This window comes from Chiloscyllium plagiosum, unplaced genomic scaffold (genome assembly GCF_037043375.1).
Source record: "Chiloscyllium plagiosum isolate Xiang-an unplaced genomic scaffold, Cpla_swu_hap1 HiC_scaffold_27, whole genome shotgun sequence".
NCBI classification, from domain to species: domain Eukaryota; kingdom Metazoa; phylum Chordata; class Chondrichthyes; order Orectolobiformes; family Hemiscylliidae; genus Chiloscyllium; species Chiloscyllium plagiosum.
Window position 1 is genome coordinate 35,473,646 of NW_028270165.1, and position 25,338 is coordinate 35,498,983.

The 25,338-nt window shown below is 47.6% G+C and overlaps 1 protein-coding gene and 1 non-coding gene across 2 annotated transcripts in view; both read right to left on the reverse strand.

Annotated features, from left to right (window-relative positions):
* LOC148143584 (uncharacterized) overlaps positions 1-21,164 on the reverse strand; it is a 74,588-nt gene extending 53,424 nt beyond the window's left edge. The window contains exon 1 of the mRNA XM_087975242.1: positions 21,069-21,164. Within this exon, the coding sequence (XP_087831368.1) occupies positions 21,069-21,164 (96 nt within the window). The remainder of the gene's footprint in view (positions 1-21,068) is intronic.
* trnae-uuc (transfer RNA glutamic acid (anticodon UUC)) lies at positions 12,906-12,977 on the reverse strand. Its single transcript has one exon. It is a non-coding gene; the product is annotated as a tRNA-Glu (tRNA).
* Positions 21,165-25,338: the final 4,174 nt, after the last annotated feature.

Sequence of the window (25,338 nt, forward strand, 5' to 3'; positions counted from 1 at the left end):
GGCAAAGAGTTTCCCGAACAGCTGCTTCTCATTCAGTCTCCCTGCTGCTGTTTGTCCCGTCCCCGGGAACCGGGCTCTCTCCACTGGCAGATAATTCAACCATTTTGTTTCGAAACTTTTCTCTGACACCCGAGTGGCCAGTGACAAGCATTGCCCTCCTCAACATAGGATACAGAGAACAGGAGAAGTCCGCGCAGACCTCCACGAGTGTATCAACGCGACTGTGCACATTGGGCCAGTATATCACTGGGAAATATTTATGTCCAAGCTTTTTTTCGGCAGCAGATGAGAAGGCGAGGTGCAGAACAGAGCGCTGTTATACCGGAAAGCTGCTAAAGACGACATTGAGTGAATAGGAGAGAATGCTTTCTCAGCTGGGTTATGGTCCCAACACGCACCCGTTGTGCCAGGGGTTCCACCTCGGTTCCACTCTTCCTTCACTCGCAACACCCCACACCCATAGTGCCAAGGCACTTTCCCCTGCAACCGCCGAATGTGTAAAACTTGCCCATTTACCTGCTCCCTCCTGAATATCCAAGGGCTCTAACATACCTGCCAGGTGAAGCAGCACTTTTGCCACAACCTAGTCCACTGCATTCGCTGCTCACAGTCTCATTTCCCCAATGTAGAATGAAGCATAAACTGGGTGACTGCTTCGCAGAACATCCCGGTTCTGCCCGCGGAAAAAAAGGCCCTGACCTTGCGGTTGCCTGCCACTTTAACACATCACCCTGTGCCCTGGCCAACATCTCTGTCTCAGGCTTGCAGCAGTGTTCTCGCTCCAGATGAAAGAACAACACCTCATTTTCCACTTGGAGACCTTACAGCCCTCCGGTCTTCAATATCGAGTTCCATAACTTTAGGGCCTGAACTCCCCCATGTCCTTGACCCCTACCACACAAACGACTCCTTGTTATCACCTCGTCTGCTATGACACACTACGTATTGTTAGCCGCTAACAGTCTCCATTAACAGTTATTCGCCCTCTCACGCGGATCGTTATTCACTCCTACGTCCTTCCTATTGTTCTCTCTCTGAGCTGGCGGCAAACACAGCAATGTACATCGGAGACTCTGAGCCAGCTGAAACTTGCTCAGTGTGAAGTACATTCCACATTGCTCCAAGAATTGCAAGCAGCAAAGCGTTTCCAGAACATATGCTTGTCATTCTGTCCCCGGGGCGCTGATATTTGTCTCATCCCCAGGAACTGGACTACCTCCACTGGTGGATAATTAAACCATTTCATTTCTACTTGCACGTTGTTCTGCGGGGTGGGACGGGGTTAGGGTGGGGTGCGGGTAGAGTCCATTCGCTCTTCTGCTCTCTCTCTCTCTCTCTCTGAAACCCTTGGGGTGAGAGGTGTCAGTTACATTAATGCGGGGAACATGAACAACTTTGATTGTGAACTTTCTCCAAGGGTCTGTTATCGGAGAGATAGAAAGATGCTGTGCTGGCAGGACAGAAAGAAATGGACACCGAGGACTCTTCGCTCAGGTAAATTCACATTGTTGTGCAGCCTTCTTGGTGTTCAGAAATCGTCTTCACGCAGCAATCTTACGGAAAGTCTATTGCAAAGTGGGCATCGCTTTCTTTGCTGCGACCGCGCAGCAGTTAACATCTGAGCCCCAAGTGTCCCAGATGAAGAGAATCCGAGTGAAACCTTCACTCACTGAGAGTCATCCCCACGGCCCTGAGCTGAGGGACTGCAGGCAGTCCAACACGGAAGGGACGGTTAAAAATGAACCAGTTTTGCCCCCTCAGCCTCTCTGTCCCAGAGACAGGCAGTGGGACGGCATAAACACGGAGGATCATTCTCGCGCAGACAGAAGCCGTTCAGCCCATCGCGTCCACGGCGATTGTCTGTCACTTGTCTCTCTCTCTCTCTCTCTCTGAGGTTATTCACAATCGGTGGAATCCGTCCTATTAGGAGGGGACGATGTCTGAGTCGTGATGCGGTTTCTGACATGCTTGTCAATCTCGTCTGAACCAGGGTGGCGAATTAATGCAAGGAATGGACGAAACCACAAGGCATGTGTTTCAACTTTACCAGCTGATTGGCATCGCAGAGAACTGGGTTTGCGATTCGGTTCAAGAGGAAACCGGCGAAGACCAGAATACCACTGAGACCTCTAAAATCATACCACCTGATTTGGCGAGTGCATCGATATCCGACATTTTGGTAAATCGATGCAAAGGCAGCTTGCAGAAGAGAGCACCAATCTTAAGGAAAGCAGCTCGAGGAGACATTGAATAATAGCAGAGGATGGTGTCGATCGATTGACCTCTGGGTTATGGGCCCAGCACACTCCCGCTGCGCCACTCAGCTGCCACACGCGGTGCTCCTTCCACAGAACACTTCAGGTTTTCGTCTGGCACGCGGCAGGCACGTTCGAGCCTGATGTCAAAGACCTCCACTGCTGCCGTGTAATATGCTGTTTCGCAGACGTATGGAGGCTGTGTAAATATAAACTTATTTCTAAATTCCCACATTCTGTTGGTCGAACTGTGATTTCACACTGAATCACAACATGTGTCACAGCGCAGACGGTGGCCATGCGGCCCACCTTCGCTCTGCTGGTTCTACACTTAAGTAAACGTGTGTCTCTATTCGTTTCATTCTCTCGCCTTCTCAGCGTAAATCTGCACATCTGAACGTGACCACCGAATTCCCTTTTGTGTCCATTGAATCTTCCTCTTTGTCAGTGTCAGACAGGGACTTACTAACCCTAACCACTCCCTGTACGTAAACGTTCTTCCTAATGTCACTTTTACTTCTTTTCCTCGTGACTTTAAAATTCTGCCGAATCGTTGAGGATCCTTTCAGGTGTGGGAGCATTTTCACAACATTATTTCCTGTTTCTAGGTCCCTCATGACTTGGAAAAGTTCGGTTCTCCGAGGAGAGCTGTTCCAATTTTCCAATCTCCCTTGATTGTTGACATTCCTCAAACACAGCACCACTCACGTCAACCTGTTGAACACTATCTCCAACCATTTCACTTCCCTGTTTTCTGCCTCATTCGTACTCCAAACAGCCCAACCTCGTTTCACGAAGGCGTTTTTTGAGAAAATTAATCAGGCAGTTTTGCACAAGTCAAGTTAAAAAACGCGGGCTCGTCCGGGATTTGAACCTGGGACCTCTCGCAACTCGGTGTAGTAAAGGACCCAAAGCGAGAATCATACGCCTAGACCAACGAGCCAGAGGGCCGGAATACTACTAACCCCCCACACCGCTTGCGCGACCTGAGACTTGCTCAGTATGAAATACATTTGAGATTGCTCTGAGATTTGCAAACGGCAAAGAGCTTCCCGAACAGCTGCTTCTCATTCAGTCTCCCTGCTGCTGTTTGTCCCGTCCCCGGGAACCGGGCTCTCTCCACTGGCAGATAATTCAACCATTTTGTTTCGAAACTTTTCTCTGACACCCGAGTGGCCAGTGACAAGCATTGCCCTCCTCAACATAGGATACAGAGAACAGGAGAAGTCCACGCAGACCTCCACGAGTGTATCAACGCGACTGTGCACATTGGGCCAGTATATCACTGGGAAATATTTATGTCCAAGCTTTTTTCGGCAGCAGATGAGAAGGCGAGGTGCAGAACAGAGCGCTGTTATACCGGAAAGCTGCTAAAGACGACATTGAGTGAATAGGAGAGAATGCTTTCTCAGCTGGGTTATGGTCCCAACACGCACCCGTTGTGCCAGGGGTTCCACCTCGGTTCCACTCTTCCTTCACTCGCAACACCCCACACCCATAGTGCCAAGGCACTTTCCCCTGCAACCGCCGAATGTGTAAAACTTGCCCATTTACCTGCTCCCTCCTGAATATCCAAGGGCTCTAACATACCTGCCAGGTGAAGCAGCACTTTTGCCACAACCTAGTCCACTGCATTCGCTGCTCACAGTCTCATTTCCCCAATGTAGAATGAAGCATAAACTGGGTGACTGCTTCGCAGAACATCCCGGTTCTGCCCGCGGAAAAAAAGGCCCTGACCTTGCGGTTGCCTGCCACTTTAACACATCACCCTGTGCCCTGGCCAACATCTCTGTCTCAGGCTTGCAGCAGTGTTCTCGCTCCAGATGAAAGAACAACACCTCATTTTCCACTTGGAGACCTTACAGCCCTCCGGTCTTCAATATCGAGTTCCATAACTTTAGGGCCTGAACTCCCCCATGTCCTTGACCCCTACCACACAAACGACTCCTTGTTACCACCTCGTCTGCTATGACACACTACGTATTGTTAGCCGCTAACAGTCTCCATTAACAGTTATTCGCCCTCTCACGCGGATCGTTATTCACTCCTACGTCCTTCCTATTGTTCTCTCTGTGAGCTGGCGGCAAACACAGCAATGTACATCGGAGACACTGAGCCAGCTGAAACTTGCTCAGTGTGAAGTACATTCCACATTGCTCCAAGAATTGCAAGCAGCAAAGCGTTTCCAGAACATCTGCTTGTCACTCTGTCCCCGGGGCGCTGATATTTGTCTCATCCCCAGGAAGTGGACTACCTCCACTCGTGGATAATTAAACCATTTCATTTCTACTTGCACGTTGTTCTGCGGGGTGGGACGGGGTTAGGGTGGGGTGCGGGTAGAGTCCATTCGCTCTTCTGCTCTCTCTCTCTCTCTCTCTGAAACCCTTGGGGTGAGAGGTGTCAGTTACATTAATGCGGGGAACATGAACAACTTTGATTGTGAACTTTCTCCAAGGGTCTGTTATCGGAGAGATAGAAAGATGCTGTGCTGGCAGGACAGAAAGAAATGGACACCGAGGACTCTTCGCTCAGGTAAATTCACATGGTTGTGCAGTCTTCTTGGTGTTCAGAAATCGTCTTCACGCAGCAAACTTACGGAAAGTCTATTGCAAAGTGGGCATCGCTTTCTTTGCTGCGACCGCGCAGCAGTTAACATCTGAGCCCCAAGTGTCCCAGATGAAGAGAATCCGAGTGAAACCTTCACTCACTGAGAGTCATCCCCACGGCCCTGAGCTGAGGGACTGCAGGCAGTCCAACACGGAAGGGACGGTTAAAAATGAACCAGTTTTGCCCCCTCAGCCTCTCTGTCCCAGAGACAGGCAGTGGGACGGCATAAACACGGAGGATCATTCTCGCGCAGACAGAAGCCGTTCAGCCCATCGCGTCCACGGCGATTGTCTGTCACTTGTCTCTCTCTCTCTCTCTCTCTGAGGTTATTCACAATCGGTGGAATCCGTCCTATTAGGAGGGGACGATGTCTGAGTCGTGATGCGGTTTCTGACATGCTTGTCAATCTCGTCTGAACCAGGGTGGCGAATTACTGCAAGGAATGGACGAAACCACAAGGCATGTGTTTCAACTTTACCAGCTGATTGGCATCGCAGAGAACTGGGTTTGCGATTCGGTTCAAGAGGAAACCGGCGAAGACCAGAATACCACTGAGACCTCTAAAACCATACCACCTGATTTGGCGAGTGTATCGATATCCGACATTCTGTGAAATCGATGCAAAGTCAGCTTGCAGAAGAGAGCACCGATCTTAAGGAAAGCAGCTCGAGGAGACATTGAATAATAGCAGAGGATGGTTTCGATCCATCGACCTCTGGGTTATGGGCCCAGCACGCTCCCGCTGCGCCACTCTGCTGCCACACGCGGCGCCCCTTCCACAGAACACTTCAGGTTTCCGTCTGGCACGCGGCAGGCACGTTCGAGCCTGATGTCAAAGACCTCCACTGCTGTCGTGTAATATGCTGTTTCGCGGACGTATGGAGGCTGTGTAAATATAAACTTATTTCTAAATTCCCACATTCTGTTGGTCGAACTGTGATTTCACACTGAATCACAACATGTGTCACAGCGCAGACGGTGGCCATGCGGCCCACCTTCGCTCTGCTGGTTCTTCACTTAAGTAAACGTGTGTCTCTATTCGTTTCATTCTCTCGCCTTCTCAGCGTAAATCTGCACATCTGAACGTGACCACCGAATTCCCTTTTGTGTCCATTGAATCTTCCTCTTTGTCAGTGTCAGACAGGGACTTACTAACCCTAACCACTCCCTGTACGTAAACGTTCTTCCTAATGTCACTTTTACTTCTTTTCCTCGTGACTTTAAAATTCTGCCGAATCGTTGAGGATCCTTTCAGGTGTGGGAGCATTTTCACAACATTATTTCCTTTTTCTAGGTCCCTCATGACTTGGAAAAGTTCGGTTCTCCGAGGAGAGCTGTTCCAATTTTCCAATCTCCCTTGATTGTTGACATTCCTCAAACACAGCACCACTCACGTCAACCTGTTGAACACTATCTCCAACCATTTCACTTCCCTGTTTTCTGCCTCATTCGCACTCCAAACAGCCCAACCTCGTTTCACGAAGGCGTTTTTTGAGAAAATTAATCAGGCAGTTTTGCACAAGTCAAGTTAAAAAACGCGGGCTCGTCTGGGATTTGAACCCGGGACCTCTCGCAACTCGGTACAGTAAAGGACCCAAAGCGAGAATCATACGCCTAGACCAACGAGCCAGAGGGCCGGAATGCTACTAACCCCCCACACCGCTTGCGCGACCTGAGACTTGCTCAGTATGAAATACATTTGAGATTGCTCTGAGAATTGCAAACGGCAAAGAGTTTCCCGAACAGCTGCTTCTCATTCAGTCTCCCTGCTGCTGTTTGTCCCGTCCCCGGGAACCGGGCTCTCTGCACTGGCAGATAATTCAACCATTTTGTTTCGAAACTTTTCTCTGACACCCGAGTGGCCAGTGACAAGCATTGCCCTCGTCAACATAGGATACAGAGAACAGGAGAAGTCCACGCAGACCTCCACGAGTGTATCAACGCGACTGTGCACATTGGGCCAGTATATCACTGGGAAATATTTATGTCCAAGCTTTTTTCGGCAGCAGATGAGAAGGCGAGGTGCAGAACAGAGCGCTGTTATACCGGAAAACTGCTAAAGACGACATTGAGTGAATAGGAGAGAATGCTTTCTCAGCTGGGTTATGGTCCCAACACGCACCCGTTGTGCCAGGGGTTCCACCTCGGTTCCACTCTTCCTTCACTCGCAACACCCCACACCCACCTCCCATAGTACCAAGGCACTTTCCCCTGCAACCGCCGAATGTGTAACACCTGCCCATTTACCTGCTCCCTCCTGAATATCCAAGGGCTCTAACATACCTGCCAGGTGAAGCAGCACTTTTGCCACAACCTAGTCCACTGCATTCGCTGCTCACAGTCTCATTTCCCCAATGTAGAATGAAGCATAAACTGGGTGACTGCTTCGCAGAACATCCCGGTTCTGCCCGCGGAAAAAAAGGCCCTGACCTTGCGGTTGCCTGCCACTTTAACACATCACCCTGTTCCCTGGCCAACATCTCTGTCTCAGGCTTGCAGCAGTGTTCTCGCTCCAGATGAAAGAACAACACCTCATTTTCCACTTGGAGACCTTACAGCCCTCCGGTCTTCAATATCGAGTTCCATAACTTTAGGGCCTGAACTCCCCCATGTCCTTGACCCCTACCACACAAACGACTCCTTGTTATCACCTCGTCTGCTATGACACACTACGTATTGTTAGCCGCTAACAGTCTCCATTAACAGTTATTCGCCCTCTCACGCGGATCGTTATTCACTCCTACGTCCTTCCTATTGTTCTCTCTCTGAGCTGGCGGCAAACACAGCAATGTACATCGGAGACTCTGAGCCAGCTGAAACTTGCTCAGTGTGAAGTACATTCCACATTGCTCCAACAATTGCAAGCAGCAAAGCGTTTCCAGAACATCTGCTTGTCATTCTGTCCCCGGGGCGCTGATATTTGTCTCATCCCCAGGAACTGGACTACCTCCACTGGTGGATAATTCAACCATTTCATTTCTACTTGCACGTTGTTCTGCGGGGTGGGACGGGGTGTAGGGTGGGGTGCGGGTAGAGTCCATTCGCTCTTCTGCTCTCTCTCTCTCTCTCTCTCTGAAACCCTTGGGGTGAGAGGTGTCAGTTACATTAATGCGGGGAACATGAACAACTTTGATTGTGAACTTTCTCCAAGGGTCTGTTATCGGAGAGATAGAAAGATGCTGTTTTGGCAGGACCGAAAGAAATGGACACCGAGGACTCTTCGCTCAGGTAAATTCACATTGTTGTGCAGCCTTCTTGGTGTTCAGAAATCGTCTTCACGCAGCAATCTTAGGGAAAGTCTATTGCAAAGTGGGCATCGCTTTCTTTGCTGCAACCGCGCAGCAGTTAACATCTGAGCCCCAAGTGTCCCAGATGAAGAGAATCCGAGTGAAACCTTCACTCACTGAGAGTCATCCCCACGGCTTTGAGCTGAGGGACTGCAGGCAGTCCAACATGGAAGGGACGGTTAAAAATGAACCCTCAGCCTCTCTGTCCCAGAGACAGGCAGTGGGACGGCATAAACACGTAGGATCATTCTCGCGCAGACAGAAGCCGTTCAGCCCATCGAGTCCACGGCGACTGTCTGTCACTTGTCTCTCTCTCTGAGGTTATTCACAATCGGTGGTATCCGTCCTAATATTCGGGGACTATGTCTGAGTCGTGATGCGGTTTCTGACATGCTTGTCATTCTCGTCTGGACCAGGGTGGCGAATGACTGCAAGGAATGGACGAAACCACAAGGCATGTGTTTCAACTTTACCAGCTGATTGGCATCGCAGAGAACTGGGTTTGCGATTCGGTTCAGAGGAAACAGACGAAGTACAGACTACCACTGAGACCTCTAAAATCTTGCCACACGAGTTGAGTGGATTTGGCGATTGCATCGATATCCGACATTTTGGTAAATCGATGCAAAGGCAGCTTGCAGAAGAGAGCACCGATCTTAAGGAAAGTAGTTCGAGGTGACATTGAACAATAGCAGATGATGGTTTCGATCCATCGACCTCTGGGTTATGGGCCCAGCACGCTCCCGCTGCGCCACTCTGCTGCCACACGCAGCGTCTCTTCCACAGAACACTTCAGGTTTCCGTCTGGCACGCGGCAGGCACGTTCGAGCCTGATGTCAAAGACCTCCACTGCTGCCGTGTAATATGCTGTTTCGCAGACGTATGGAGGCTGTGTAAATATAAACTTATTTCTAAATTCCCACATTCTGTTGGTCGAACTGTGATTTCACACTGAATCACAACATGTGTCACAGCGCAGACGGAGGCCATGCGGCCCACCTTCGCTCTGCTGGTTCTACACTTAAGTAAACGTGTGTCTCTATTCGTTTCATTCTCTCGCCTTCTCAGCGTAAATCTGCACATCTGAACGTGACCACCTAATTCCCTTTTGTCTCCATTGAATCTTCCTCTTTGTCAGTGTCAGACAGGGACTTACTAACCCTAACCACTCCCTGTACGAAAACGTTCTTCCTAATGTCACTTTTACTTCTTTTCATTGTGACTTTAAAATTCTGCCGAATTTTTGAGGTAGAGGTAAACAGCCAAAGATAATCACCGTCACTGATTTCCTTCCATCGACTCAACTTTGTGAAACAGTATCTTTCACTGACAAATAAAACACCTTTGTCCTCAGGTGCCTGCTTCATTTCGACCACGACTTCACGCCCCTCACTGTTCTCGTCTCACTTCCAAACACTTGGCTCATACCCTCAAAAACAGCTCTGCGGGTATCTGCTTGTTCCACCCTGACAGGCAGTGGGTTGCAGATTTCCGATCAGTCCCAATGTGATTGAAATATTTCAACCCCCCCCCCCCCCCTCCCCACCACTGATTTGCATCTTTAAAAAAAAGTGGAGCAATCTCCCTTTCTTTTTGACGACAGTTCTCAACTGGAGTCAGCAGGGTTCACACCAGCGTGGGGAAACCGCAATGGATTTCATGTCCATCGCATTCACCACTCGGCCCACCAATACAGAACCACACTGACAGCTTCACTTCCCAGGTCTCTCTGCCTATGGAGCTGAGAAAGAGTAAATCATTGCAGAGTTTGTTTGAATCCAATCACTTCACAGGTTTCGAAAGGGTTAAATATCTGCAAATGGCGAGTCTGGGTGTTTCATCCCGAAAGATGAAATGGACGTTCAGTTAAAAACAAAACCAGAAATTGCAGGAGCAACTCAGCAGGTCAGGCAGCATCTGTAGAAAGAGAATCAGAGACAACATTTCAGGACTTTTTTTTCCCCTCATCCAGGTACAGCCAAACCTACTGAGTTGCTCTAGCACTTTCGCCTTCTGTCTCGGACTCTCAGCATCCGCACTCCTTTACGTTAGAAATTCAATCAATTCAGAAACCCCTTTGTGCTTCCTCAGTGGAAAAGATTTCCGTTTGGGAAATATTTTCCTGACAACATTAAAAACGCGCATCTTTGCAGACAAGAAAGCGGTAGGAGCGAGAACAACAAACGCCGCGTCCCTGGGTGGTCTCGAACCACCAACCTCCCGGTTAACAGCCGAACGCGCTGACCAATTGCCCCACAGAGACAGGCCCGGGCATCGCTCGCACAGTCTCGTTGAGGAAGCATCTATTCAATTCATAATTCAACCTGCCCCGCCCAGAATTACCATTGTCTTCTATCAGTTCAAACACAGCGAATACTGCAGAAAGCCAACGGGTCGAGCAGCATCTGTGGAAAGGTAAACAGAGCCGACGTTTTGAGTGTGTTACGGTTTTTGTTCAGAACTCAGTGTTTTGCCTCTTCCCAAAGTTGGTCCAGGTCTGTGTCTCAATTGGCAAACACATGGCAAGTGAAGGTCCGCAATGTGAAGTTATAGCCTTGGCTGTTTAATAAAAAAGCAGTGCATTGTTTAAATGGTGATATATTGGAATGTGGAGAAAGTGAGGACTCGCGGTGAAAGTCGAAAAATGTGGCACTGGAAAAGCACAACAGGTCAGGCAGCATCTGAGAAGCAGGACAGTGAACGTTTCGGGCACAAGCCCTTCATCAGGAATGATGTATGGATGTACAAAGGGGTCTCAGAGTCCCTCCACACCAGTCAATGCCAGTTGTCGGGCAGATGCAGCAGGCAATGAGCGAGGCAAGTGGTATTTTACGAAGAGGAATTCAGTTCAGAAGTGGGGTATTTGAACATATTCAAGGCTAAATTCATCTGAGTTTTGAACAACAAAGAAGTGGATGGTTATGGGGTGGAGGTAAGAAAATGGTTTTAAGACCAGTACAGGTCAGTCACAGAGTCAGACAGCACTGAACAGACCCTTCATCCAACTCGTCCATGCTGAGTATGTTCTCAAACTAAACTCGTCCCACCTACCAGTGTTTGGCCCATAAACCTTTGAAACTTTCATATTCATGTACTTATCTAAATGTCTTTTAAACGTTGTAACTGTACGTGTATAAAATCATGAGGGGTATGGATAGGATAAATAGACAAAGTCTTTTCCCTGGGGTGGGGGAGTCCAGCACGAGAAGGCATGGGTTTATCGTTGGAGGGGAAAGATACAAAAGAGATCGAAGGGGCAACGCTTTCACGCAGAGGATGGTACGTTTATTGAATGAACTGCCAGAAGAAGTGGTGAAGTCTAGTACGATTGCAACATTTAAAAGGCATTTGGTTAGGTATACGAATAGGAAGGGTTTGGAGGGATATGGGGACGTGTGCTGTCAGGTGGGACTAGATTGGATTGGGATAGTTGGTCGGCATGGACAGGTTGGACCAAACAGTCTGTTTCTGTGCTGTACATCTCTATGACTCTATGACTTCTTCTGGACATTCATTCTGCACTCAGACCACTATCTTAAAAAACGATCCTTGTCCTGTCTTTGTAAAATCTTTCTCTACTCACCTCAAAATATTTGCTCCCTGATCCTGAAACGCCCAGCTGAGGGAAAGGACACCTTCTGTTCACCTCATCCGTATCCCTCATGATTTTATAATCCTCTATATGCAGTGTGTAGTGGTTCATTGAAATAATGTCCTGATGCAGCGTCATTTGTGGGTGTTGGGATGATTGCTTCTTTGGTTAAGCACTTGGTTTGCGTGTGTTGTTTTTCTCTAGACGCTAGTTTGAAGTTCCCCATTGACTGTTCGCTCTCCTGTGATATCTCGGAATGGCACTTTGTTGTTGTTCTCCTCCTCTTCAAACCAGGAGCCCACCCCCCGCCCCACCCCCCCCCCCCCCCACCCCCCTCAGGCCATAGTCTCACTACTTGGAACACTAATATACAGACTAGTCAAAGGCCTCCACTGAAGACTAAAACACCAAGTCGAAGATTCACGTCACTCCATTTACTCCATCCAAGAATTCCTGAACACCAAAGACACTAAGTTAGAAGATGATGGAATAATGATGTCCTTTGACATAACAGCCCTGTTCACATCCATTAACATCAACGTGGTCAAAGAAAACTGGAGACACTACTCGAAGAACCAAAGACACAAACACAGCACCAACTTCATCAGCAAAGTTAGCACTATCCAGCTCGTGGAACTGTGCCTTAACCACCCACTTCATATTCAGTAACAAGCCCTACAAACAAATCAACGAAACACCCATGAAACCACCAGTATCAGGATTCCCAGCAGAAGCAATAATTCAGAGTCTCAAGCCAACAGCCCTTCCAACGATCCAACCCAAACTTTGTGTCTGCCACAGTGATGACACTTTTGTCATCAAAAAATGAAGCAAATTAGAGGAAAACTACAACATATCAACAATATCCTTACTGGCATAAAATTCACAAAAGAGGAGAACAACAACAAAGTGCCAATTCTAGATGTCACAGTAGAGCGAACAGTCAATGGTAAATTCAAAACAGCGTCTACAGGAAAACGACACACACGAACCAAGTACTTAGCTACAGAAGCAATGATCCCGACACATACAAACAAGCCTGAATCAGGACACGATTTCAACGTGGCACGACACACTACAGTAGCCAGTAACGACGAAGACCAATAAGTAACTGTACAGCGCATTTCAGGAGAATGGGTAGGCAAAGGATCCACTGAAAAACACTTCCCTGACCGGGAATCGAACCCGGGCCGCAGCGGTGAAAGCGCCAAATCCTAACCACTAGACTACCAGGGAGACAGCATCGCCGCCTCACAGCCCTATTGTAAATTGCTTCCCTGCCCGGAAATCGAACCCAGGCCACGATCGTGAGAAGGCTTCCACCAACATCATTGCTTGTATCCATTGCTCCCGATGCGGTCTCCTCTACATTGGGGAGACTGGAGACTCCTCGCAGAGTCAAGTCACAGCGCTTGAGGGAACATCTCCAGGACACCCGCAGCAATCAACCCCATCACCCTCTCAACTCCTCCTCCCACTCTGCCGAGGACATGCAGGTTCTGGGCTTCCTCCATCGCCGCTCACTCCCCACCCGATGCCTGAAGGAAGAACGCCCCATCTTTCGCCTCGGATAAATTCAACCCCAGGACATCAATGTGGACTTCACCAGTTCCCTCATTTCCCCTCCCCCCACCTTACCTCAGTTCCAACCTTCCAGCTCAGCGCTGTCCTCATGACCTGTCCTACCTGCCAATCTCCCTTCTCAACTGTTCGCTCCACCTCCTCTCTGATCTGTCACCTCCATCCCCACCCCCATTCACCTATGGTACTCTTTGCTACCTTCGGCCCAGCACCCCCCAATTTATCTCGCCAACCATGGAAGCGTCCTGCCTCTATTCCTAATTAAGGGCTTTTGCCCGAAATGTCGATTTTCCTGCTCCTCGGAAGCTGTCTGACCTGCTGTGCTTTTCCAGCACCATTCTGACCTAAACTCTGGTTTCCAGCATCTGCAGTCCGCACTTTTGCCTACCCAATAAACCCAGTGTGTCGATTTCACATCAATAAACTGACACTAGCAGACACAACGTCTGCAGAAACCCTAGCCACATTACTTTACATTAAAGACATCTGTGAAATGATTTCCAGACAACTCAACCCTCTCAGCATTAAACAACGGCTAGTGAACCTTAAATACCCTATACAAACAACCCGCAAACGAATGTTATTAACAAAATGCCATACAAGGAAATATATACATGAACTCTGCCGCACAGTTCTCTGTGGCAAGAAATGCTGGGATGAGATAAGGAAGATTTTTTCAGCCAAAACGAATCGGCACTAACTGGACAGCCATTTAAAATCAACGCTGTCAGGCCAGGATGGAAGTATCAAAGGGATGAACAGCTTTCATATTTCCTGAAGATTTACAAAACTGAGACTGGGTTTTGGTGTTTGTTCCCTCTCCACTCCCAGGAGCCGCAGTGGTTGGGGCGGTGAGTTGGGGAAATTGAAATGTGCCCGTGAGCAGCGTGTGGGGCTCTTTCAGCTTCCCCTCCTCTGACAGCGCTGTGGCTTGACTCTGATGTTCTCAGGGACACTTACTGACGCGAGACAGTGAAAAGATTCTCGTTCCTGCAGATCAGGAATTCAAACCGTATGCCGGCTTCAGGACAATGAGAAAGATTAATTGGGGTGTGTGAAGAAGCTGTGAGTTGCATTTCAAACAGGTAGGTGGAGTCAGATGCGTCATCCATTGCGCCCCTGGCACTGTGCGTATCTAACGCCACCATGCTGCAGAGCTCTGACGTGAACACGGACATGCGCAGCAATGGGAATATTCACAAGGTGAACAACCAAAGATAATCACCATCACTGATTCCCTTCCATTGTCTCAACTTTGTGAAGCAGTATCTTTCATTGGGAAATAAAACGCCTTTGTTCTTAGGTACCTGCTTCATTTTGATCACGACTTCACGCCCCTCACTGTTCTAGTCTCATTTCCAAACACTTGACTCATTGCCTCAAAAGCAGCTCTGTGGGTATCTGCTTGTTCCACCCTGACAGGCAGTGGGTTGCAGATTCCCGACCAGTCTCAACGTGATTGAAATATTTCAACCCCTCCACTGATGTGCATCTAAAAAAAAACCGTGGAGCAATCTCCCTTTCTTTCTGACGACAGTTCTCAACTGTAGTCGGCAGGGTTCACACCTGCGTGGGGAACCCGCAATGGATTTCAAGTCTGTCGCATTAACCACTCGGCCCACCAATACAGAACCACACTGACAGCTTCATTTCCCAGGTCTCTCTGTCTGTGGAGCTGAGAAAGAGTGAATCATTGCAGAACTTGTTTGAATCCAATCACTTCACAGGTTTCGAAAGGGTTAAATATCTGCAAATGGCGAGTCTGGGTGTTTCATCCCGAAAGATGAAATGGACGTTCAGTTAAAAACAAAAACTGAAATTGCAGGAGCAACTCAGCAGGTCAGGCAGCATCTGTAGAAAGAGAATCAGAGACAACATTTCAGAAATCTTTTTTTTCCTTATCCAGGTACAGCCAAACCTGCTGAGTTTCTCCAGCCGTTTCTCTTTCTGTTTCGGATTCTCAGCATTCGTAGTCCTTTACGTTCGAAATTAAATCAATTCAGAAACCCCTTTGTGCTTCCTCAGTGGAGAAGATTTCCGTTTGGGAAACATTTTCCTGACACCATTAAAAACGCTCATCTTCGCAGCCAAGAAAGCGGTAGGAGCGAGAACAACAAACACTCCGTGCCTGGGTGGTCTCCAACCACCAACCTTCCGATTAACAACCGAACAGGCTGGCCAATTGCGATAGAGAGATACGTAAACGCACAGCTTGCACAGTCTGTTAGAGGAGGCGGTTCGTCAATGCATAATTCTGTCTGTCGTGCCTAGCATGAACACTGTCCTCTACAGTTTTACTTTTATATACTAAAGCCTGGGCCATTCATTGTGAAGACATGGGGACAGTCTGATCCCACCATCTGCAGGCACATCCATGTCACTAGGAACGAGCTTTCCCACATCGGGGCCATCGCCCTTTGAGCCTTTCAGTGTTTTGCCTGTTCCCGACTTTTCACAGTGACCCGGAGCCGAGAAGGGGTTTGAATTCCTGATGTGCAGGAACGAGAATTTTTTCAATGTCTCAGTTCAGTTCATGTCCCGAGAATAATAGAGTCAATCTCCCGGCCTCTTAAACAAGGGGACGGTGTCTGGACTGTCTCTGCTCAGTCGGACAGTTCATTCCTTCATTCTCCTCTAATTCCATTTCCCAAAGAGTTTCTAAAGAGTCACAAAGCTGGAGACTGGGATTTCTGTTTTACTTCATGAACATTTTTCCACCTGCTAACTGACAATATTTTGCCAAAATCTCTTCCCGATTGTAACACTTGCATCATGTCCAGGCATGAGGTATTTCCACTTTTGGGAATGTTCTCTTTGGAGCAAAGAAGGTTAACTGGAGATGTCCAGGGGCTGTTGGCAATGATGGGAGAAGAAGTGGTGGGAATGGGCAGGTTAATGATCAGAAGAACCTATTGCCACTGACGAGGGTCAGTTACTAGAGGAAAGGGATTGAAGTTCTTTAATGGAAAGCCGCATTTGTGTTGAACAAACACAGGGAATACTACAGAAAGCCAACGGGTCGAGCAGCATCTGTGGAAAGGTAAACAGAGCCGACGTTTTGAGTGTGCTACGGTTTTTGTTCAGAACACGAGTTTCCTGCATGGCAATAAATTCCCAGACGTGAGAAAACGTGGCTTTATTGAGACGGGTTTTGTGAAGTTTGAGCGATAATGCAACCAATAGGAAGTCATTTAAAATCGCCAGCGAAGAAAGCATAGTCAGCAGGTTACCACACTGGGCGGGAGAACCCCAAAGGGTGTCTAAGGCAGCAACGTAAATATTCGGTCACAAGTGGAGGCCTAATATTTCTCATGGAATGTTTCCAACAGGAAAGGTGAGTATTGGGCTTGTCAGCCTATTTCAGCTTCCCCTCCTCTGACAGCGCTGTGACGTGAACAAAATTAAATCTATGGTATTGAATGACAGAGCGTCGGATGATGTGGAGTCTGTTTGTGTGGAATTGAGGAACCACAAAGGCAAAAAAAAACATAATTGGAGTTGTGTATAGACCTCCCAACAGTGGTCAGGACCAGGGTCGCAACATGTGCCGGGAAATAGAGAAGGCGTGTCAGAAAGGCAAGGTCACAGTGATCATGGGAGACTTCAATATGCAGGTGGACTGGGTAAATAATGTTGCTAGTGGATCTAAAGAAAGGGAATTCATGGAATGCTTACAGGATGGCTTTTTGGAACAGCTTGTCATGGAGCCCAGAAGAGAGCAGGCTATTCTGGACCTAGTGCTTTGCAATGAACCAGACTCTATAAAAAATCTTAAAGTACGGGAACCCTTAGGAAGTAGCGACCATAATATGGTAGAGTTCAGTCTGGAGTTTGAAAGGGAGAAGGCAAAATCTGATGTAATGGTGTTACAGTTGAATAAAGGTAATTATGAGGGCATGAGAGAGGAACTGACTAAAATAGACTGGAAGCAGAGGCTAACCGGGAAGACAGTAGAGCAAAAATGGTAGGAGTTTGTAGGTATAATTGAGGACACTGTACAGAGGTTCATTCCCAAGAAAAGAAAGATTATCCGGGGAGGGATTAGACAACCTTGGCTGACAAAGGAAGTCAGGAAATGTATTAAAGAAAAAGAGAGATCCTATAAAGTGGCTAAGAACAGTGGGAAATCAGAAGATTGGGAAGGATACAAAAGCAAACAGAGTATAACAAAGAGTGTAATAAGAAATGAGCGGATCAAATATGAAGGTAGGCTAGCCAGTAATATTAAAAATAATAGTAAAAGTTTCTTTCAGTACATAAGAAACAAACGACAGGCAAAAGTAGACATTGGGCCACTTCAAACTGATGCAGAAAGCCTAGTGATGGGAGATAAGGAAATAGCAGGAGAACTTAACAAGTACTTTGCGTCAGTTTTCACAGTGGAAGACATGAGTAATATCCCAAAGATTAAAGGGTGTCACGGGGCTGAGTTGAGTAGTTTGCCATTATGAAAGAGATAGTGCTAGAAAAGTTAAAAAGTCTTAAAATTGATAAATCACCTGGCCCCGATGGGATACACCCTAGAGTTCTGAGAGAGGTGGCTGAGGAAATAGCAGAGGCATTGGTTGAGATCTTTCAAGAGTCACTGGAGTCAGGAAAGGTCCCGGATGATTGGAAGATGGCTGTTGTAACCCCCTTGTTCAAGAAAGGATCAAGGCAAAAGATGGAAAATTATAGGCCAATCAGTTTAACCTCGGTTGTTGGTAAAATTCTAGAATCCATCATTAAGGATGAGGTTTCTAAATTCTTGGAAGAGCAGAGTCTGATAAGTCAACATGGATTTAGTAAAGGGAGGTCATGCCTGACAAACCTGTTGGAATTTTTTGAAGAGGTAACAAGTAGGTTAGACCAGGGAAACCCAGTGGATGTGGTCTATCTAGACTTTCAAAAGGCCTTTGATAAGGTGCCACACGGGAGGCTGCTGAGCAAGGTGAGGGCCCATGGTGTTCGAGGTGAGCTGCCGGGATGGATTGAGGATTGGCTGTCTAACAGAAGACAGAGAGTTGCGATAAAAGGTTCTTTTTCAGAATGGCAGCCGGTGACGAGCGGTGTCCCGCAGGGTTCGGTGCTGGGGCCACAGCTGTTCGCATTATATATTAATGATTTGGATGAGGGAACCGGGGGCATTCTAGCGAAGTTTGCCGATGATACGAAGTTAGGTGGACAGGCAGGTAGTACTGAGGAAGTGGGAAGGCTACAGAAGGATCTAGACAGGTTGGGAGAGTGGTCCAGGAAATGGCTGATGGAATTTAACGTGAGCAAGTGCGAGGTCTTGCACTTTGGCAAAAAGAATAAAAGCATAGACTACTTTCTAAATGGTGAGAAAATTAATAAAGCCAAAGCACAAAGGGATCTGGGAGTGCTAGTCGAGGATTCTCTCAAGGTAAACATGCAGGTTGAGTCCGTGATTAAGAAAGCGAATGCAATGTTGTCTCTTATCTCAAGAGGGTTGGAAAATAAAAGCAGAGATGTACTACTAAGACTTTATAAAGCTCTGGTTAGGCCCCATTTGGAGTACTGTGTCCAGTTTTGGTCCCCACACCTCAGGAAGGACATACTGGCACTGGAACGTGTCCAGCGGAGATTCACACGGATGATCCCTGGAATGACAGGTCTAACATATGAGGAACGGCTGAGGATACTGGGATTGTATTCGTTGGAGTTTAGAAGATTAAGGGGTGACTTCATCGAGACGTACAAAATAATACATGGCTTGGAAAAGGTGGATGCTAGGAAATTGTTTCCGTTAGACGAGGAGACTAGGACCCGTGGACACAGCCTTAGAATTAGAGGGGGTCATTTCAGAACAGAAATGCGGAGACATTTCTTCAGCCAGAGAGTGGTGGGCCTGTGGAATTCATTGCCACGGAGTGCAGTGGAAGCCGGGACGCTAAATGTCTTCAAGGCCGAGATTGATAGATTCTTGTTGTCTAGAGGAATTAAGAGCTACGGGGAGAACTCTGGTAAGTGGAGCTGAAATGCGCATCAGCCATGATTGAATGGCGGAGTGGACTCGATGGGCCGAATGGCCTTACTTCCACTCCTATGTCTTATGGTCTTATGGTCTTATGATGTTCTCAGGGACATTTACTAACGAGAGACAGTGAAAAGAGTCTCGTTCCTGCAGATCAGGAATTGAAACCGTAGAGCGGCTTCAGGACAATGAGAAAGATTAATTGGGGTGTGTGAAGAAGGTGTGAGCTGCATTTCAAACAGGTAGCTGGAGTCAGATGCGTCATCCATTGCGCCCCAATGCTGCAGAGTTCTGACGTTAACACGGACATGCGCAGCAATGGGAACATTCACAAGGTGAACAGCCAAAGATAATCACCATCACTGCTTCCTTCCATCGTCCCAACTTTGTGAAGCAGTATCTTTCATTGGGAAATAAAACACCCTTGTCCTCAGGTGCCTGCTTCATTTTGATCACGATTTCAAGCCTCTCACTGTTCTCGTCTCATTTCCAAACACTTGACTCATTGCCTCAAACGAAGCTCTGCGGGTATCTGCTTGTTCCACCCTGACAGGCAGTGGGTTGCAGATTCCTACCAGTCCCAATGTGAGTGAAATATCTTTCCCCCTCCACTGATTAGAATTTTAAAGAAGAAACCGGGAAACAGTCTCCCTTTCTTTTTGACGACATTTCTCAACTCGAGTCGGCAAGGTTCATACCTGCGTGGGGAAACCGCAATAGATCTCAAGTCCATCGCATTAACCACTCGGCCCACGAATAAAGAACCACACTGACAGCTTCATTTCCCAGGTCACTCTGCCTGTGGAGCTGAGAAAGAGTGAATTATTGCTGGGCTTGTTTGAATCCAATCACTTCACAGGTTTCGAAAGCATTGAATATCTGCACATGGAGAGTCTGGGTGTTTCATCCCGAAAAATGAAATGAACTTTCAGTTAAAAACAAAAACAGAAATTGCAGAACTCTGTTTTCTCCAACCGGTACTGCCAAACCCGCTGAGTTTCTCCAGCAGTTCCTCTTTCTGTCTCGGATTCTCAGCATCCGCAGTCCTTTACGTTAGAAATTAAATCAATTCAGCCTCATGTGCAGGAATGAGAATCCTTTCAATTTCCCAAAAAAATCGGCAGAGATTTCAACGCGTTTGGAAAAAAAGTAAAAGTGACACTAGGAAGAACATTTTCGCACAGGGAGTGGTTCGGATCCGTAAATCCCTGTCTGACCGTGACAAAGAGGCAGATTCAAAAACACAAAAGGGAATTCGGTGGTCATGTTCAAAGTAACAATGTGGAGATTTACAGGGAGAAGGCAAGGGAATGATACGAATAGAGACTCTCATTTACTTGCTGTGTAGAACCAGCAGAGCTAAGGTGGGCCTCCAAATGCGCTGTGACACGTGTTGTGATTCAGAGTGAACTCACAGTTCGACCAACGGAAGGTGGGAATTTAGAAAAAGTTTATATTTACACAATCTCCTCACGTCAGCGCAACAGCAAAATGGTTTAATTATCCACCAATGGAGGGAGCCCTGTTCCTGGAGATGGGACAAACAGCTGGCTCAGGGATACCGGTCCACATTGCTACCTTTGCTGCCAGTTCAGTGGGAGAACATTGGAGGGACAAAGGCGTGAATAACGATCTGTGTAGGAGGGTGACTAACTGTTAATGGAGACTGTTCCTGGCTAACAATAAGTCGTGTGTAACAGCAGACTATGTGATAACAAGGCCTCGTGTGGGTGTGGTAAGGATCAAGGGCATGGGGGAGTTCGGGTCCAAACAATATTGAACTCGATGTTGAAGACTGGAGAGCCATAGGATCTTCTGCAGGCAGAACCAAGATGTTCTGCGAAGTAGTCACCCAGTTTATGCTTCATGCTACGTTGGGGAAACCACACTGTGAGCAACGAATGCAGTAGACTAGTTTGTGGCAAATGTGCAGGTAAAGTGCTGCTTTACCTGGAAGATATGTTCGAGCACTTGGATATTCAGGAGGGAGCAGGTAAATGGGCAGGTGTTACGCATTTGTCGGTTGCAGGGGAAAGTGCCTTGGGACAATGGGAGGTGGGTGTGGGATGTTGCGACAGAAGGAAGAGTGGACCCGAGGTGTAAGCCCTGCCCATTTACTTCCTCTCATATATAAATCCGTGAAGTTGAAAGAACTTTCCATAGAATGATTCAGTTCCACGTGACTCATGAACTAATTTGTATTCATGTTGCGGGGCCAGCATCATTATTGTGCAGCTGCAGGCCATCGTCGGCGGCTCGCCCTGTAACGTCACGGCACGGCTGGACGCCCTCGGGCAGTTTATCAAAGAAATCTCCCTGTGGGTCAGGGCAACCTGCATCGGGAAGCACTGGGATGGTCAACCACCACCAGTTCACATGGGGAACAAATCTCCACATTACACAGCCCTCGAGGCAAACTTCCTTTCCTTCGACTTAAAGTTCAAGAGTCCTCAAATTTCTTCCAGGTGTTCGCTAAATATATCTATGAGCACTTTGTTAAAGCTTGAACGTTGCGAGTGTTGAAATTTTGTGCTTTTGGCGAAATCACAGTTCGAAAAAATAGAATGTGGGAATTTAGACAGAGTTTATATTTGCACGACGGCGATATGTCTGTGGGTGCGTGATGGGAACATCACCCAGAAGGGAAACTACTTCTCCTATTCAGTCAATGTCGTCTTTACCAGCTTTCCCATATAACGGCGCTCTGTTCTGCACCCCGCCTTCTCATCTCTTTCCGAAAAAACTTCGACATAAATATTTCACATTGATATACTGGCCCAATGTGCACAGTTGAGATGATACCCTCGTGGAGATCTGAGTGGTCTTCTGTTGTTCTCTGTACCCTATGTTGAGGAGGGCAATGCTTGTCACTGGTTACTCCGGTGTGAGAGAAAAGTTTAGAAATAAAACTGTTCAACTTTCTGCCAGTAGAGCGGGCCCGGGACAAACAGCAGCAGGGAGACAGAATGAGAAGCAGCTGTTCTGGAAACTCTTTGCCGCTTGCAATTCTCAGAGCAATGTCAAATGTATTTCACACTGAGCAAGACTCAGCTGGTTGAAGACGTGGAGTGGCAGTGGCGGCTTGCGATCTGTGTCGCTCGTTCGTCTAGGGGTATGGTTCTCGCTTTGCGTTTTCCCCTGCGAAACATCCCGGGTTCAAATCCCCAGCGAGCCCGCGTTTCCTGATTTGTGCAAAAGTGCCCGATTAACTTTCTCAACCTCGCTAAACGAGGTTGGAGAACGAATTGGGCAGAAAGCAAGCAAGGAAGTGAAATGATGGAATATTGCGTTGACTTCAGTGGTGCCGTGTTTAAGGAATGTCAGCAATGAAGCAAGATTGGAACATTAGGACAGCTCTCCTCGGAGAACAGAAGTTTGAAATCTGGCCTGATTGAAACTTTCCAAGTCATGCGGGATCCAGGCAGAGAAAGTAATGCAGTTAAAGTGCTCCCACGCCTGAAAGGATCGGCAATGATTCGGCAGTTTTAAAGTCACGAGGAAAAGAACTAAAGGTGACATGAGGAAGAACGCTTTCGTACAGGGAATGGTTGGGGTCAGTAAATCCCTAACTGACATTGACAAAGAGGCAAATTCAACAGACGCAAAAGGAAATTCGGCGGTCATGTTTAAAGTAACAATGTGCAGATTTACGCTGAGAAGGCAAGAGAATAGAGAAACACGTTTACTTACTGTATTGAACCAGCAGAGTGAAGGTGTGCGCTGTGACACATGTTGTGACTCAGAATGAAATCACAATTCGACCAACAGAATGTGGGAAGTTAGAAACAAGTTAATATTTACACAGCCTCCATTTGTCTGTGAAACAGCATATTACACGACAGTAGTGGAGATTAGATTAGATTACTTACAGTGTACTGTAGATTACTTCTCCGACATTTACCCCTTACCTAACACTGCAGGCAATTTAGCCTGGCCAATTCACCTAACCTGAACATTTTTTTTGGATTATGGGAGGAAACCGGAGCACCCGGAGGAAACCCACGCAGACACGGGGAGAATGTGCAAACTCCACACAGAGTCGCCTGAGGTGGGAATTGAACCTGGCGCTGGCGCTGTGAGACAGCAGTGCTAACCACTGTTCCACCGTGCCGCCCACTTTCGAACGTGCATGCCGCGTGCCAGACGAAAACCTGAAGTGTTCTGTGGAAACCGGGAGCGTGCTGGGCCCATAACCCAGCGGTCGATGGATCGAAACCATCCTCTGCTATTGCTCAAAGTCTCCTTCAGCAGCTTTCCTTTGTAATGGTACTCTATTCTGTATCTTGCCTTCGCACCTACTTCCTGAATATCCTGTATCATACCGATACACTCAGGAAACTCACACGGTTCAAGTAACATGCTTTTTGGAGGTCTGAGTGGTCGTCTCCTGTTCTTCGTCGGTTTCCTATGAACTGATTCGCAAAACCACTTCTTTGAGGTGCCAATGAGCTGATAAAGTTGAAACACATGCCTTGCGGTTTCATCCATTCCCTGCAGTAATTCGCCACGCAGGTTCGGACGTGAATGACAAAACGATCAGCATGTCACAAACCGTATCACCACTCAGACACAGCCCCTTACTATTAGGACAGATATCACTGATTGTGAATAACCTCAGAGAGAGAAAAGTGGCAGAGAGTCGCCGTGGACTCGATGGGCTGAACGGCTTCTGTCTGGGCGAGAATGATGTTACGTGTTTATGCCGTCCCACTGCCTGTCTCTGGGACAGAGAGGCTGAGGGAGCGACAATGGTTCATTTAACAGTCCCTTCCGTGTTGGACTGCCTGCAGTCCCTCAGCTCAGGGCCGTGGGGATGACTCTCAGTGAGTGAAGGTTTCACTCGGATTCTCTTCATCTTGGACACTTGGGGCTCAGAGGTTAACTGCTGCGCGGTCGCAGCGATGAAAGCGATGCCCACTTTGTGCTCATATGAATTTACTTGAGGGAAGAGTCCTCGGTGTCCATTTCTCTCTGCCCCGCCAGCACAGCATCTTTCTATCTCTCCGATAACAGACTTTGGAGGAAATTCATCATCAAAGTTACTCACTTCCCACGCATATAAGTGTAAGTGATACCTCTCACCCCAAGGGATTGAGAGAGAGAGAGCAGAAGAGCGAATGACTCTTCCCTCCCTCCAGAAAAGCGGACAAGTAGAAACAAATTGGTTTAATTATCCGCCAGTGGAGAGAGTCCAGTTCCTGGGAATGAGACAAGCATCAGCGCCCCGGGGACAGAATGACAAGCAGATGTTCTGGAAATTCTTTGCTGCTTGCAATTCTTGGAGCAATGTGGAACGTATTTCACACTGAGCAAGTTTCAGCTGGCTCAGAGTCTCTAGTGTACATTGCTCTCTGAGTTTATATTTGCACATCGGCGACATGTCTGCACAACAGCACATGGCACTACAGCAGTGAAGATCTTTTGACCTCATTCTCGAACGTGCAAGTCACACGCCAGATGGAAAGCTGAATACTTCTCTGGAAAAGCTACCGTGCAATGCAGGGGAATGGCACAGCGGGTGCATGCTGGGATGATAAACCAGAAGAGAAACCATTTTCTCCTATTCACTCAATGTCGTCTTTAGCAGCTTTCCCGTATAACGGCGCTCTGTTATTTTCCTTGCCTTGTGATCTGCTTCCGAAAACTTCGGGTATCTGAGTTAAATATGTCACATCGATACACAAGTCAAATTTACACAGTTGCTCTGGCACCCTTGTGGAGCTCTGAGTTGTCTTGTCCTATTCTCTGTCAGTGTGTCCTGATCTCGTGTGAAACCTCTTCTCTCAGATGGCAATGAACCGGTGAAGTTGAAACACATGACTTTCTGTTTTTGTTCATTTCCTGCAGTAAAGAAACCAACGCCCGTGTCACAAAAAACTTTCTGCAGGAGCGCTGTGTCAAGACAAATTCTGAACACCAAGCAGGCTGCACAGAAATGTACTCATATCAACTTACCTGAGGGAAGAGTCTCCGGTGTCCATTTCTCTCAGTCTCCATCTTTCTGTCTCTCCGTTAACAGGATCTTTGGAACAAGTTCAAAGT